Source organism: Anastrepha ludens, chromosome 4 (assembly GCF_028408465.1).
Source record: "Anastrepha ludens isolate Willacy chromosome 4, idAnaLude1.1, whole genome shotgun sequence".
NCBI classification, from domain to species: domain Eukaryota; kingdom Metazoa; phylum Arthropoda; class Insecta; order Diptera; family Tephritidae; genus Anastrepha; species Anastrepha ludens.
In genome coordinates this window covers 22673613-22691756 of record NC_071500.1, presented here as the reverse complement: position 1 = coordinate 22691756, position 18144 = coordinate 22673613, and the positions used below count along the sequence as shown (strand labels likewise).

General features: G+C 37.6%; 1 protein-coding gene across 2 annotated transcripts in view; it reads right to left on the bottom strand.

The window, feature by feature from the left end:
* LOC128860599 (homeobox protein araucan-like) overlaps positions 1-14318 on the bottom strand; it is a 175099-nt gene extending 160781 nt beyond the window's left edge. For both annotated transcript variants that reach the window (XM_054098217.1, XM_054098216.1), the window contains exon 1: positions 12686-14318. In XM_054098217.1, the coding sequence (XP_053954192.1) occupies positions 12686-12736 (51 nt within the window). In that variant the 5' untranslated portion in view covers positions 12737-14318. The remainder of the gene's footprint in view (positions 1-12685) is intronic.
* Positions 14319-18144: the final 3826 nt, after the last annotated feature.

Genomic DNA, 18144 nt, shown 5'->3' with positions numbered 1-18144 from the left:
GTATCAGCAAGCAAAAAAAGAAAGATTTGCACTATTTGTCCATCATCCAAACGTCGAATGGCCAAATCTTCATGCGCCAAATGTCAAAAAAGCATGTGTGGGGAGCATAAAATTGATCTCTGTGCCTCATGTGCAAAATAAAGTTAAAGACCTATAAAACAGAGTTTTATTTTTAGTTTTAAGCTTAAAATGTACCTTTTTAAAGTATTAATGAATTTTAATTTGATTAATATAACCTTTTTGTTGAAGTTTGTCAGAGGCTATGAGCAAAAAAAAAAGTGTTTATTGAATATGAATATTTTTAATTTTAAGTTTTATATTATATTAAAATAAATAAACAAGCATTAAAACTATTAAATAAATATTTAGAGTAAAATACTGCATTTATATTTTATTCTTTTTGGGTGTAGGTGCAATCTGAAGAAAGCTTAAAAAGAGTGGTCGTCGTTTCGACGAAGAATGTCTTTAGTATACTAAAAATATGAATGTCCTTCTAGGGTTAAGAAAATATCTCAAATTTTCATCAAATTCCTCAATTTTTTAATCAAAATTGTTAGAAGCTCCGCGGGTATATAGTTGTGCAGCCTCGTAACTACACTCCACGGACCTCCTTCACCAGTTTTTCACCTACAAATTGTCAGTGAAAAGAAAATGTCCATATGAAAATATTTTGACAGTTGTTTTCACTTTAACACGCAACAAAATCGAGTGTGAAATCAAGAAGTAAAAAGTTCTCGTTTCTTTCCCCTTTATTATTTTCATGTGAAAACATTTTGACGTTTGTTTTCAATTTTTCATGGAACGCGAATCGAAAGTGTAATAACAATGGGAAACCAGTTTTTATTTCACTTTTACACAGAACGGGAATTGAGCCCAGGGGTCAGAATCAAATTTTCTTTATGGCGAAAAAAAATGTCAATATATTCTCGTATTTTGCAATGGCCTTAAATTGAAAACGCAGGACATTCTCACAACATTGGCCGGCATATCATAAAAATGGCACACTGGAGACTTAGCATAAGACGCGCTCCCATACATAGCTCTGGCTTAACATATTTCAAGATGGAATGCAGTTACTTAACAAACTAATTGCACCTCAAATGTAGCCAATTCAAATGAGACAAATGAATTTAAGCGTATACAGCCAAAATTAACATATTCCTGTATATATGTTTGTATGTATGCGTGCATGTATGTATGTATTAATATACTATGAAATACTTGCTCTCATTCTTCTCTGCTCATTAGCACACCCTTTACAGCCGCTCCTCCAAGTCACCAACCAACAACACCATCTCGGTCGCATGTGAATCGAGAGTGACATATTGAATAACTTGAAGTCTTCAGAATGTGGTGAGTGCATCATGTCGGCAATAGCGCCACAAGCAATAAATAAAAACCAAACCTAACTAAATCGAGCAAGAACCTATGAAACTTAAACGAAGTAAACTCAAAGACACAGCCAAGTCAAGTGAACTAAGTAACTGGCTGTGTACCCAGTCGCCGCCACTCAAGTCAAATCGACTAAAATCAAGTCGCTTCGGTTTAAACTGTGAACCAGTGAGGCAGTGCATCGATGAATGAATGATTTACGATGTTCCATGGAAAAACTACTCTGAATAATTTATTGATAAATTGTGTTAGGCGAAAAACCGGCAATGCCCACTTGCATACGGGATGTGGACTGGTTGACGAACAGGAAATAAAAAAATACTCAACATACATGCATATGTACGAGTATGTGTGTATCAATGTAAGTATCAGTGCATGTGTATGGTTGGCAAGCCAACTCAGCACACAGACCAACCCAGCGTTCTAGTAAAAGCGAGCCAACTGTAATGCGCCCGCGTTGAGTACCGATCTAAGGAGCAACATCATCAGCGCCAACCATCAGCCGGCAGTCACTTCTGGCATGAAAAACCTCAAATTGGAATGCAGCAGAAAATGTCAATGCGAATTCTCATCGCATGCTCACCAGCGCTAGCACAGCAACAACAACAGCAGCAGCAGCAGCCACCAATTCAACCACTGCTGCTGTGCTGCGCGCACTTCCTTCACCTCAGCCGAAACAACCACAATTGTTCGGGGTTGTGGGTTCGTGCGACGTGATTCCAATAAAATCGTGTGATATTTTTGTGCGATCGCATTCGCATCTACCTGTAACACTCATTCCTATTGCAATAACTGTCATACACATACATACACACTTATGTACATACAAATGGAAATGTATGTGTGCTATAAATATTTCCCAGTCTTTCAGCATTCATACAAATGGCATCTGTGGCGTGCAACAATGCGTTGTGTAGTAGCTGATCGTGCCACTCAACTGCGACTTCAATTCCGATTGCAACTTCACTTCAACTGACATTGCGAATTATTTGTATGTATGTAAGTTTGTATGCATCTACCTATGTATAGGTATGTATGCATATAAATGCGCTTCTCCTCCTAGGGCCCTGAGGACTCATAAATATTCTGTGCGGATGCTTGTCAAAAATGCATGATGGAATTATGACAGATCGTTATGATTAGCACGTTGTGATGTGCGTGATATGCCAAGGCACAGTGATGATGACAAGTAATCGGCAACGATCGTCAGCGAAGGCATCAATGGGAGTGAATTACGTTCGCATTGATTTTGTGGTATTGCAGTGGTTTTGAGGCGGCGGAATATGGTGAACTTGTGAGGGGTCGAGCAATTTAATGGAATTATAGAGTGAAGGGTGTGCGCAATGAAAGCAATTAAAAGTTATGATTTTTATTGAGTTCCCGTACAAGTTTTGGCTGTGCTGTAAACAAATTAATGAATACAATTCCTAGACGTTTTAAATGTTATGATAAATGATTGCTATCGCTTTCTAGCAAAAGCATCGAGCTTCAGCCTTCAAATTTATGTTTGATCAATAGGTCCGTTATCTTGTTACTAGATAACATAAATGGGAGTGAGGGGCGCAGTTGCTCCATGCAATTGGCAAACCTTATCAGCCAATTGATATCTTTGCCTTCAATATGTTTTTGTCAAATTTTATATAGCACTAGGCAATGAGAACAAATTTTCTCCTTTACTGTTATCGCAGCTGCTACGTATGCACTTCAGCTTGCTTTGCTTCGGCTTGTCTGCATATCTTTCGATAAATGAATATTATTTGGGACACTTTCTTTATGGAAATATGCAAAACTTCTGTATAGTGTGACCCTTGGCGTTGTCAGACATAAAGCAGAAATAGATCCACATCACTAAGCGAATTTGGTCGAGTGAGACTCGTCGTACCATTAAATTTAGTTAAACAGAATCAAAACGAAGTCTGCTGTTAGCTGGTTGACAAATAAAAAATATAAAAATTAGAAAATGAGGATATGCGAACACCTTGATGGAAAGAATATTGTCGTGGCGCCTATCGTAGTCCCGTTACTTTGCTCCCAGCGAATTTGACAACGAGTTACGTGATTTTAGCTCCAGTATGGCCAGATTACCATTTTCGTAACTTGATTTAGTATTTTTTTTTTGTTATTTAGTCTCGAAGTTTTAGTTCTTTCTTCATGACATTTTTCTAGCCTGTTCTAATTAAAATGTAATGTTTATAATTTTGTGAAATATACATTTTTTAATAAATAATAGGACTATGAATAAGTTCGTGCGGTTTTACAACAGATGGCGTAACTTGATTATTATTCCATCGATCCACATTTCCAAACATTCATTGGAGAGCTACTGTCGTAAGGCACAAACGTCAGTATAAGTTTTTTATTTGAAGCGTAAACAACAATATTTTTACCACACTTGAAAATGTCGAATTTCGTGCCAAATAATGTGTTTTTGCGGGGAATTCTTCTTCATTATTTTAATATGAAGAAAAAAGCAGCCGAAAGTCATCGTATCTTGGTGGAAGTTTATGGTGAGCATGCTCTATCTGAGCGAACGTGCCAGAAGTGGTTTGCACGCTTTAAAAGTGGTGATTTTGGCTTGGAAGACGAAGAACGCGAGGGTGCGCCGCCAAAGTTCATGGATACCGAATTGGAGGAATTGCTCGATCAAGATCCGGCTCAAACGCAAGAAGAGGTTGCAAAAACTTTGGGAGTTGATCAATCAACCATTTCCAAACGTTTAAAAGCCATGGGAATGATCCGAAAGGTAGGCCATTGGGTGCCGTATGAATTGAAGCCAAGAGACGTTGAACGCCGTTTTATGGCATGCGAACAACTGCTTCAACGGCACAAAAGAAAGGGTTTTTTGCATCGAATTGTGACTGGCGATGAAAAGTGGGTCCATTACGACAATCCAAAACGTCGGGCAACGTATGGATACCCTGGCCATGCTTCAACATCGACGTCGGCGCAGAATATTCATGGCCTGAAGGTTATGCTGTGTATCTGGTGGGACCAGCTGGGTGTTGTGTATTATGAGCTACTGAAACCGAATGAAACGATTACGGGGGATGTCTACCGACGACAATTGATGCGTTTGAGCCGAGCACTGCGAGAAAAACGGCCGCAATACGCCGATAGACACGACAAAGTTATTTTGCAACATGACAATGCTCGGCCACATGTTGCACAAGTGGTCAAAACATACTTAGAAACGCTCAAATGGGATGTCCTACCCCACCCGCCGTATAGTCCAGACCTTGCGCCATCCGATTACTATCTCTTCCGATCGATGCAACATGGCCTGGCTGACCAGCACTTCCGTAATTACGATGAAGTCAAAAAATGGATCGATTCGTGGATTGCGGCAAAACCGACCGAATTTTTCACAAAGGGAATCCGTGAATTGCCAGAAAGATGGGAAAAAGTAGTAGTAAGCGATGGACAATATTTTGAATATTAAATTTGTAACCATTTTACGTCAATAAAGTTTCAAATTTCGAAAAAAACCGCACGAACTTATTCATAGTCCTATTATTTAAATAATTCACTCAGTTTTATTTATCTTTACTTTTTGTAACATCTGGTGGCATTGCCCGCGATTGCAGGTGTTGTTGGTGTTCTTCTGCTTTCGGCAGTCAAATCTCTCTCTCGCTACTGCAGTGTTGCCTAGCTTTGGATATAAAAACCCACTAAAATACCCAAATAAAACTCCAATTTTTTATTGAATCACTTAAATAACTTTGTATGCGTGACAAATTGTCTTTAAAATATGCGTTTTTTTTTTAATGAAAGTGTTATGCTAATGTACAATTTAATTTATGAGTTTTTTTTGCTAAGCGAGACTATTTGGTAAGGGCACGACTTATTTGCTATATTTGAGGTTATGTAACTAGATAAGGTACTCTTTTTTTAAAAACGTCAGTACGGTTTCTTTAGTATTTTCTGGTATTTTGTGGCTTATTTTTACAATGAATACACCTCTTGATGCCTTATGTCCCACAAAGGATTGATGGCCGGAAGAAACGACTACACCTCTATGGTTGTAATCCACCTTTAGTAAATTCAAACGCCTTTTAAAATGTGTACAAATGTTTTAAATCTTAAGAAGAGTTGAGAGTGGGATATTTAATATTTTTGCATAACCTTAAAAGGAGCAAAAAATTAAATTCACACTTTCAAAATATCAAATTTTATAAGAACCAACTAATTTTCATTAGCACTAAAATCTTCTCAGAGTGGCCTTTTTTAACCTTCTTTTGTATTGTATAATAAAACAGTTTTTTTTTAACTTAAAGTTTCTGTAGCTTTAAATTAAAAAAAATGAATCAAACACGAAACTTCAAAATTTTCGCATTTTCGGTATAAAAAAGCACTAAATTTATTGCGAAGAGCAAATAGTTGGCAATACTGCACAACTTGGAAAAACGTGACGTCACGTACTCTCTGATGGGCGCAATCTTCTTTCTATCATTCTTGTGCGGACAGGAATTCCCAAGTTTTTTCATTCAACTACTCAAAAGTCTAAATGTCATATTTGTAATGCGCAAGGAATTGGTTTGCGGCCGCCATACGGAAGTGCACGTTCTCGAGACTCTGGGCGCAAAAACGCAAATGATAGAAAATGTTTTTCGAATAGCGAACGCGCCACGGCTGGCAATGACAAACCTACGAATAAATTTCCGCCATGAAAAAGTTCCTCATCAAAAAAATCACTTGCCGTTCCAAGGCGGCTTAAAACTGTAGGTCCCTCCATTTGTGGAACAAAATTAAGACGCACAACACGAATAGGAGTAGGAGCTCTGCCAGGCAGGTAACAGAAGTGTAAGCGCCAATTATTATTATTATTATTTTGATGGCGTTGAAACTCAATGTGCGTTTTTTGCTCAGAAAAATCCGGCTGGTTTAATATTGACGGTCTCAGTGCTTGATCGCTGTTTTGACTGAAATAAAAGATTCAGAAACACCCAATAAAGAGTGTAAGCGTAATGCGTGTATGTAATTATAAAATATGTGTAATGTAATTATATATTTACGTATGTTATTTGTTTGAACTTTTTCACTGTCAGCTGATTTTGTCGACTGACGAAAGTGCCAAAATCTGCAATCTCAGATGCTGCAGTGTGTTTCAATTTTGACAGCGAACTTTTCTCCAACGAAGCTGGTACAGTGATTTGGGTCTGTTTAACCCAGCGTTCGTCGCTACTGGGAAAAAATATGCCACAGAGGTAATAAAACCCCAACTAACTTTTTTTCTACAAAATGTCACAATGACTTGCCACTCCAAGTACCTTTCTGCATAGAAACAAAAGACGCGCTCCCTACGTAAAATAAATATTTAATTAATTATACACCTATATATTATGTGGTAATTTTTACCCTGTTGCTACCTATTGAGTTTGTATTTGTCTAGCGACAAACCCCAGGTTAAACTAATAGTTATACGTCGATCTTTTTCTTTACAAATGAGCTCAGCTTCCATACATATCGAAAGTCTTGAGGTCTTTATTGAATGTTTTAATTGAGACAAGATGGGTCCTTATCAAGGCTTTACCTTGGAGGTCGTATATACATCATGGCTGATGCCGAAATTCTTGACATTTCGTTAAAGGACTTGGCTGGGTTGTTTTTTAATTCAACGGCAGCCTACCTAATCCCATATTTATATGAAGTCAAATGGAGGACCGAATGGGCAGAGTTTATTAATTGTAAATGCTCAATTAGGGTCGCAGTTCTCAGGAATGTTTTTACATCCGATTATCTGACCTGAGATACACCAGAGAGCCAGTTGTTAGTTCAGTTAGTTATTTTCAGTGCATTCAACTAAACCATCACTCTTCGCTTTGAGCTGTCATGTGAATTGGCACCAGATCTTGAATTTAGATATGTAAAGCGGCTTCCTTTGTTTCCATCGGAATTTCTAGTACAGAACTGGCTTTCAAAGCAGAAACATCAGGTAGCTAAATCCAACTCTCAGATGAGTATGTGAATAGCGTACAAGAATTTAAAGTATCTGAATATACGATATGCAGATGGTAACATGCCTTTATTTCTTAATTGTTAATACGAAAATAAGTAATCAAGAATTATTCTTTATATATTATTTATTTATATTATTCTTGATTAGTCGCAACAACAAAAACACCAAATGTATAATACGATTAGTTCTGATTTCGAATGTTTTTCTGCGTAACTATCATTCGTAAGTGCTCAGGTTGGAAGGCCACTGTGAGCATGAAACATCAAAATAATAAACAAGTGTTTTTCTACTAGCAGTCGGCTCTCGGCAGGCAATGGCAAAAACTTCTCATGAAACAACTACTTGCCATGCCCGGGTTTGGCAGTCAGGCAATTAAGGTAACTGAGTGCTCAGTTCTTCGACAGTCTGGGCAGTGCGCCCACCTAAATGCCATCAACCTTCTCCATTACATCTACAGCTCTGGCTACCTGTAGATATCTGCCTGTTGGAGGTCTGAAAATGGTATCAAAACGGCGCTATCCCACTACTTGGGGAGTGTCAGACTGCAACTTCAACCATTTCATCTACCTTCCTACTATCTGCCAGCCGGAGTCGGCATTACATAACATACAGACTCTCACTAAAAAGGAAAAGAGGAGCTCTGCCAAACAACTAGCGAAGGCTGCACGCGCCATTTATGCAATAATGCAAAAATATGCTATTTTTTGTTAGTTAATTTAATAATTATTTGTATTCCTTAAAGTTATAGTATTTTTAAAATTTTTTTGTAATGTAACTTTATTGAAATATATTTGTATACTTTTTTAAAACGTGTTTATTTTGCCAATAATAGCTGCAGCTTAAAGCTCATTTCATATTCTGTATAGTGGTTTTGTGCGAGTCCAAAAAAATATGTATGGAGTATTAACACTTTAACGACTGGGCACGCCAATTGGCGTCATATATGAAATAATCATATTGTGATATGTAATCGTGTAAAGGAATTTGACTAAAACTAGCTAAAAACTTCAAATACGATGTCTAAGTAAGCGTCGTATTTAATACCGTTATCTTCACATAATTTCGCACTTTGTGAAAATTAAAGCCATTTAGCTCAGTTCATGGCAAACCGTCGCGTGAATGGCAATAAAATACGTTTACTTGTAGTGTAGCTATCACAAAATTTGAATTAAATTTTCGTTATAAGAAAAACTAAAATTGTAATTACACTATTTGGCTGTCTGCTTCATCCTTTGAATTTAAATCCTGATAGCAATGAAAAACGATTACGAAAATATATTTTTAGAAGAAGAAAATTGTGCAGATGTTTTGTCAGATATTCCTGACGATTATGACCATAGTGACACTGGTGATAGTGCAAGTGAAAGTGACTTGGATAATATTTTTTCTACAAGGCATCGTCCGCGTGCGAACACCGTAGCCGAATGGGTTGGTGCGTGATTACCATTCGGAATTCACAGAGAGGTCGTTGGTTCGAATCTCGGTGAAAGCAAAATTAATAAAAATATTTTTCTAATAGCGGTTGCCCCTCGGCAGGCAATGGCAAACCTCCGAGTGTATTTCTGCCATGAAAAAGCTCCTCATAAAAATATCTGCCGTTCGGAGTCGGCTTGAAACTGTAGGTCCCTCTATTTGTGGAACAACATCAAGACGCACACCACAAATAGGAGGAGGAGCTCGGCCAAACATCTAACAGAAATGTACGCGCCAATTATTTATTTTTTTTTATCGTCCGCGTGTTCTACGTGTAGTTTATAGCGATTCTGAAGAGGAACACGATGTTGAGTCCGACTGGAATGATGATGACCCACCCCGAAATAATTTGCCATTTGAAGGTAAACCAGGACTACCATTAATTCTACATAGATAAAAAGAACATAGACGATATTGTGAGCCTGTTTATTAGAGATGATTTATTGTAAACAATTTCATCTGAAACAAATCGCTACTATCATCAGAATTCCAACGCCCGAAAATTACCCAAGAAAACTAAAAAATGGTATGATGTTACGGTTCCCGAAATAAAAATTTGGTTAGGTCTTGTTATTATAATGGGACTATTGAAGAAAAGTAAATTGAGTGATTATTGGTCTACTAATCCGTTTATAGACACGCCAATATTTTCGAAAACAATGCCTTCAAATTTTGAAATTTTTACACTTCGTAAATAATGAAGACATTCAAATCAATTCCAGTCGATTATCGAATGCGCAGACAATTATTGACTATTTTTCAGAAAAGTTCAAAGAGATTTATAAAACAAATGCCCCCGGTAACAGGTCATAGGTTCATAGCAAAACTCTCCGTTCGATAAAGTGTTAAATTATGTTTCTTTCATTAAGGTTGCACAAATTATTTAAATAAAATCAAAAATGGTCAAAAAATCTTAAAGTATTATTTATTTAATAAGCTCATAGACATTTTACTTTGCATGTCGGTATACCGCTTCAGTTTGAATTTAAGTAAATTCATTCAGAATTAGTTCCCAAAAAATTCGTGTAAAAAGAGAACTAGCTGTACCTTTCATCTGTTCCATAATTAAATGGCTCTTTGACTCAAAAACTAAATAAATTCAACGATGTAAGCAATTTTTAAATCATTTAAAGTCTAAATGAAACACAAAATCGACCGAGTCTCAGAAACTTTCCCTAAGGCTAATTAAAGCGCTTCGTACATGCGTTAAAAAATCTCGCTCTATCTGCTCTATGATATTCAAGGAAAATTCAGTAAATATTGAAAATCGTGTTAAAATATGTAAATCAAATTCATGTAAAAAAGCTCGTTTAAAAACAAATTAGGCGTACTAATGTATTTACAAAGAACAAAATAGTTATTTCCTCTTAAGGCCTCATTTGAAATGGTGGAAACACCTAAAAGTTTCTTTAAAAGCGTATAAAACGGAAACAAAAAAAAGCTTTTTTATTTTTGTTTCCAGTATTTTATTTTCTGCTGCATTGTTAAAAACTTAAATTTTTTTTGCCATACGAAGTTCGTTCAAAAAGTTGTCAGACTTCCAAAACTGGTCTTCCCAGAAAAGTATGTCGCTGGCGACACGGACTTCGGAACTCACAGGTGTCCGAAAACAAAAAGGCAGAAAGGTGCTTGTTCAGTATGAATGTCGTTATCGTGTGAACTGCGACCTTTAAAAAAAAACATTTTACAAAATGGAGGACGTTCAAAGAAGAAAACCCGTTTTTTGACCCTTTGTTTACACTTTATAAGTTGAAAAAAAATACTAAAAAAAACTATTTTCAAAATCGTAGCTCACACGATAATAACATCAATTCTATGTAATTTAAATTTAATTTCATCAATATCGGTTCAGTAGAACCGGCTATATCTGTGTCCATTGTCCGTGTGAAGACCACTTTTTGAAGGCTGACAACTTTTTGAACGAACCTCGTATGGCCAAAAACAAAATTTTATTTTTGAACAATAGATCAAGAAATAAAATTCTTAAAACAAAAATAAAAAATCTTTTTTCGTTTCCGTTTTACACAGTTTAAAGAAACACCCAAAAGACACCATTTCAAATGAGGCGAGGGACTTAAGATAAAGGGTTTTCCAATAACAGGTGGTATTGGTGAATGGATTGCGCTATCGAGGGATGATTAACGATTTTTTATGGATTGTTTTAGGATTGGATGGTATTCATCTGAACATCGTTTATTTTCAACAAGATGGCGCTACGTGCCACACAAGCAACGAAACCATTGATCTTTTACGTGAAAAGTTTCCGGACTTTGTTATCTCTCGAAGAGGTGATCACAATTGGCCACCGATATCTTGCGGCTGTTGATAGTGGACATTAAGACTGAGCCCAGTAAGGACTTAATTACTATATACAGGAAAATGTAAGAACGCTCCATATCCCGTCGCCATTAAGTGTCGGCGTCGGTATAGATGTAACATTCTTAGTTAGTCCCTTATATATATATATATAATTGGCGCGTACACCCTTTTTGGGTATTTGGTCGAGCTCCTCCTCCTATTTGTGGTGTGCGTCTTGATGTTGTTCCACAAATGGAGGGACCTACAGTTTCAAGCCGACTCCGAACGGCAGATATTTTTTTATTTTTTCCTTTAGTAACCTTAAAAAACTTGATGCACTGCTATTTCTGTCGTCAAGCGCTGGATTGGAATCCTCAAGGTGTTCGCATGGTTGGCTGTCCAAAAATATCTTGGCGAAGAAACGATCCAGAAGGAAGTTGAAACGTCAGAAAAAACTTGGAAAATGGAAACAGGAACCGAAGATGCTGATGACTGATATTTCAATGCTTTTGACGTGAAGATAAAGAGGTAAAAAGATAAAGGCGCCAATAAAGAACCGTTATTTACGTAGTTGCCAGATTTATTCGGATAAATTCGACACATCTGAAATCCCTTTACCATTCGTAGATATTTGGTATTGAAATTTTCTTTTCTATGATTTATAAGAAAAAAATAAATGACTACAAAATAATTTTGAAGTATACTGCTATTTTTTTGTTCAAAGCGAATATAAAAAATATTATAATTAATATATATAAATCCTTTAAAAAAATTTTCTTTCTCTCGAAAACTCCAAAAAGGCTCAAGACTCATTGAAGAAATTGATGCAAAATTGGATGATGGTGTATGAAGCACTGAAACATTAACCCTCCGTTGGACACCTTTTTTTAAACCTTCGGTTGGGCACCCGAATCTGGCCTTTTTCGTTCTATTCGAGGATTCTTTTCAAAAGGATATATTCATAAATCGAAAATAGAAAATTAAGTTTTAGGAAGCTACTTGGAAGCTCAAGCCGTTGGCTATTATAGAAATATCTTAAATTAACCTCCAAAGTCGAAAAAGGCAGTCTGGCTAGACCTCGCTGCCTAACGGATGGTTAAATATGTGCCGCCTTCTTGTTCATGTTTTGACTTTCTTACACTGAAGTGACATGCCCATTAGATTTTCGTGGGGTGATTAGTTCCATCGTTCGATTTTGAAAACCACAGTTAAGTTCCCTGCTTTTCGTTCATTCAGAATGCAGGTCAAAGAGAATGCAGGTGCTCAGGTGCTAGTCCACCACCTAGTTGCTCTAGCGGTAGGCTCAACTTTCGTAAAGAGAAAAACTACTTTGGTCAACAAAGAAACAAAGTAGATGACCCAAAACTATTTTTTTTTATATTCTATATTAGTCTCTATTCTTCTAGTCTCTATTATAATAGACTAGAAGTATTTCAATTTCATTATGTTCTTGAAATATTTTCTTGAAGTAGCAATTTATGAATTGTCTAAAGTGGCACACACACTGATGTACGTACATGCACACAAGAACTCAAATATTTATATAATTTCCGCATATAAACTTACTTGATTCGCCGTCGGATATCCGCAGCCGTTGTACTGCGCGTAAGCTGCCATTCTAAATGCGCTCTGAACGCGGAACCAAATCACAACTTCTCACTTTTTCGGTGAAATAAAATTTTCGAATATCTTAGTGCTAAAAAGCGCTAATTAGCAACAAATTAACGGTGAGAGTCGATAGGTTAGCCGACATATTTGAATATAATAACAATAACTTCCAATTAAATGTCTTCGGCCAGCGGCAATGCGCTCAAAAACCGTGACTATTTTTACTCTTGCGTTTAAAAATTTCTTTATTTCTTTATTTATGTTTCTTTTTTGCTAATTGAGCGAGTCCGAAAAGTTTAGTTTACTTGACATCTCAATTTTATTTTTAGTTATAATTTTATCGTTATTTTTTCTTGTTGTTGTGTTCGCGTCACTTCAAAGTTTTCACAGCTGACCACTATGCCACTGACATTGTTACGACATTTCGCCACAGTTTGACATTCTAAATGGTCAGTGATTGTTGTTGGCCATATGTACATTGCTCAAGCACAAACTTATTAGCCAGTATTTTGTCCAGTGTTTACTTGACAATTAGCTTGGCATATGAATGCCAGAATGCCAAGCGGTAACTGCAGCCTAAAACTTGTCTTGTTCACACTTTGACAGGTCAGCGTACCAGTGGCTGCTGTTTACTGTGTACACGCTTGTTGTTGTTCTAATTGTTATTTGTAATTTTGTTGCTGCTGCTGCGCAAACATTCTTCTCGCTTTAATAGTTCTTGCCGTTTTTGTTGACAGGGTCAAGGTTTTGCTCTGACCAGCCAGGGCCAGCTATTCAGCCTGTACGTGCCGAAAAGCAGTTCAACCACAAACCCAAACTAAAACCTCCTCCTTCTCTACTCTTTTCAAAACCGCTTCACAATATTGTCAGCGGTCAGCAATATAAACAACAACAAGACTGCGCTGTTGAAACTTGTTTTGGGGGTAATTTGACACTTTGACTGGCAAAGTACGCAACGTTTTCGGTATTTTTAGTAGAATTATTCTTTTTTTTTTATTTTGCAATTCAATTTAACTACCGTCGCCATACTATTTTTCGGACCGAAAAAAATTACGGTGATACATTTTTAGTTGATTTACTTCTTAAGCTTAATAGTTTTATGTATGTAAATATGTACGCACATCTTTGCGTAATAAAAGCTGCAGCTTTTTCTAGTGAATTATTTACCGAAAAATATGCCGAGTTTCAGTTCTTGAATTGATCAACACGCGTCTATCAGAGAATCTATCACGAATCAATTAGGTACAATAGCCACACATCTGTGATGCAAACTTCGCCGTCGTCTATTTAGATTTCGTACTCGTCATGATGGCTTTACGCTTGGCCGTCGCTGTCACTAAGCTAACTTCCGGTATTTTCTAATTGGAAAAATCACTGCATGTTCAACGCATTGCATTGGTGCTGTAGCGTTCGAACTCCGCTATACAGTCAACAGCCACACCCCTCTACAACACGTTGTTTCTTCCTTCCCCTGGTCTATGTTGCTTATAAACTCTACATAAGCAGCTCCAACGTCCGTCTCAATTGCGTCGCTGCTGCTGCACGTCAAACTCGTTTTCGCGTGCTCACACTTGCTCACCGATGCGCACGTATTCACGTTCAAACACAAACTAGTTGCGAGTTCGTGCAGACGTTTGCAACAGTTGCTCACTGTCGTATACTCAACACACAGGCTGAGTGATAAGAGCGTGCGCAAGCAATAGAGCGGGAGCACAATAAAAATTCGCTGTACAAAGAGAAAAGGGAGCGTTTTCATGGTAAATATGTGCATTGTGAGTAAATGAAAGTGGAAAGAGTGCGGTGGCTTATGAAGCGGCAGGTTTGTGAGTTGGCACATTGCTGCAGTGGAAAAGAGATCAATATTGCCATAGCGGCATCGCAAAAAGCTATTAAATGCGGTGCTCTGTTGTGTAAAATTTAATAGCTTTTTCCCACACGGGGTGTGGTGGCTGCACTTAGGCCACGCCCGCCATCGAACACGTACGCGTCACTTCAACTGCTTTGATGATAGCGCCGCCACGGGCATATTGCGTGAAAAACAGGAATTAACAACTCGTCACTCGTTGCTGCGCGCTCGCAACTCGTTCGCATGTTAGTGCATTTCCGCTGCACGCGCTCTCCTCACCAGACACCACTCCGCATGCGGTTGCAGCAAACGCCTCGCTGTTACACTGGAATGCCGGCCATCCAACCGCCGCCTCCAACTCCAAATCAACGGCGGGGTAATATTATGGCGCTCGTCGGCCGCGGCTGGGGTAAAACAGCACTAACATATTTCAATTTTTTATGTTTTTCATCTCCCATTTATGAGTATATACCGATATACATACATATGTACATATGTGTATGCGAGTGTGCACTCACCCTCTCCCATATTTTATGCCTTTGTTTACAATAAGAAATTTCACTCTTTCGCTTGGAACATAAGATAGTAGGCGTGGTTTAAGCTATAGGTGCTTTTGTAATCTCAAATATAAAAGGCACTAAACCACTCCTTGAGTCTAATTTTCAGATACCTAGTCATACTACTTTCTTTTACATAGTTACAATGGCTTTGAAACGAAAAATTAATAAAATCCACGTAGTAGGCCGCCTCTAGTAGATATTAGCTTTTGTAAATATAGATATGTATGTATGTGTTTATATACTCACACATGTATGTGTGCATAAGTTTGTATAGCTTTTGAGCTTCTGAGTTTCCTTTACAAACAAAATTTCGTATCATAGATGCGTTGGCAGCAAAATGCACATTTAATGAGTTGAGCTTATAAATACATAAGGACTGTAGTCGATGAGAGGACGTGGAAAACTTTGAAAAAGTAGTGAATTAGTACCACTGGAAATCCCTTTGGTGTAATTAGTGAGGTTAGAACATGACACATTTTGAAAAGTTATGCTACTTTCTCGAATTTCGTTTCCCCCGACCCTGTTTGCTGTTTATTTTAGCTTTTGGGGATAAATTTCTGCTGAGATTTGTGTACGACTATTTAGAACAAAAATATATTAAAAATTCACAAGAATTGTAGGCCAAATGTGCATACATATAAATTAAAAACCCTTGGTTTTTCGATATTTATCCTTACATTTTCCAACTAGATGATATGACTGGGTGTACAGAGAAATAGGGCCCTTTATAGGAATTGTAATTATTTTTCTTAGAAGATTAACTGATATTTGTGCATGTTTTCATGACAATGTTATGCTGGGAATCACTTCTCTCTAAAATCGGACAATAAGTCCCGTTAACTTTTTTCCTAAATCCTTGTTTTTTATACTTACAAATATAATTGTTTCCTTTAAAATCGTTATTGGGCGCGAAATTGGGAAGAGGACTTCACTGCTTACTTGAAAAGAAAAACATTATTTGGGACCTTTACGAGAAAATAAGTGTATGAAGGAAATTTGATGCCAAATTTCCATTGCATGAGTCTAAATGGGACTTTATACAACAAGCCGTTCCAGCTTTACGCATATGCAGATGATCTACTTATCATGGCGAAGGGCTGGAGTGAATTACAGAGTTCGGTTAAAAATCTAGAAAAAAATTATGAATTACCGACCTAAGAATTAATACAGAAAAAATTAAGTTTATGGTCCGGCCCAGCTTCGGTTTAAGACATGATGACCTGCCGATTGGAGACTATGCATTCGATAGTGTGCAAGAACTTTCCTATTTGGGTATCAAAATATCACCCAATAAGGATATCTCACTGACAATTAGTGACAGAGATTTGGCAGCAAATAAGTCTTACTACTCTATTTGAAACTGCTTAAGTCAAAATTATTATCTCGCGACCAAAAGTTAAGGATATACAAAACCTTCATCCGCCCTGTGCTTACCTATAATTGCGAACTATGGACGCTAAGGACTACTGACATTAATCAACTAATGGTCTTCGAAAGAAAAATTTTATGAAATATTTGTGGACCAATAAAACTGCAAGGCGGTACTTATCGAATAAGTTATAATCATGAGCTGGAACTTTAAGCAAACCACGAAACTATGATAATATTTATAAATTCTCAGACGATAAGATGGCTTGGACACGTGTTTAGAATGCCCAAGGAGAGAACAAATCGAAAGCCAGTTGAATTGCGCCCTGTTGGAGGCCGAAGAAAAGGACGCCTAAGAAAGGGATAGCTCGAAGACGTTGAAGATGACCTTGCTAAGCTGAACGTGAGTCGGTGGAAGGAAGTAGCGCTAGATAGAGACAGGTGGTGAAAGGTTGTGAATGAAGCAATCGTTCACCAAGGACTGTGTGCTAAGAAGAAGAAGCAGATCTATGTAGTAATGCAGAATTAGGTTACAGAGCCGCATGGTATATACTTAAACGATAGTAATAAGTATAATTACGCTATGGGATGAATGGCAACTGTTTTCCAAACGGAAATTTTTGCTATTCTGAAAGTAGCAGAATGGATAATTCAGAGGAGATGGAGCGGGAAACAGATTGGAGTCTTGTGTTACAGTTAGGGTGCACTGAAGGCTCTGAAAAACACAAAGCAACCCTCAAAGATTGTTCAAGAATGTAAGAAGAAGATTAATTATGTTGCAGGACGCAATAAGTTTGTACTTGTATGGATTTGAGTACTCCGCGCTATTCAAGGGTATGAAATTGCCGATGAATTGGCCACCTATGAATCAGGGCAAATAATCGGAATCAGTTCTGCACGAATCAAGAAGTGGATCAGCGATTATGTATGAAATTTACATAAAGAGCGATGGTCAGACCGGAAAGCTGCAGAGCTGCAAAATATAATATTTGTGACAAGACTGCACTGAAAACTGTCGGACTTTATTCTAAAACTTGATAGACAAGACCTTGTTGATATATATAAATATTTATATATATAATTGGCGCGTACATCCTTTTTGCGTGTTTGACCAAGCTCCTCCTCTTATTTGTGTTGTGCCTCGTAATTTTGTTCCACAAATGGAGGGACCTACAATTTTAAGCCGACTCCGAATGGCAGATATTTTTTTATGAGGACCGTTTTCATGGCAGTAATACACTCGGAGGTTTGCCATTGCCTGCCGATGGGCGACCGCTTTAAAAAAAAATTTTTTTTTTTCATTTTGGTGCTTCACCCAGACTCGAACCTACGTTCCCTCCGAGTTCCAAATCGTAGTCACGCACCAACCCATTCGGCGGCCGCCAAATGGCCTTCTGCAGATAGTCGTAATGGGACACAATCCATGGGGTCAGCATATGATCACCATTGGAATTATTGAGGACCCGATTTGCCTGTTTTGCTTAGAGGAGGCGTTTAGCACTGAGCATTTTCTCCGTGAATATCCTGCATTTGCTAGAGCAAGGCTGCGAATCTTGGGTTCCGATGTCATGAGAACGAGTAAAATTCGTTCTCTCAAAATGGAGGATACTTTCAGATTTACTAAACGATCTGGAATGTTGGTC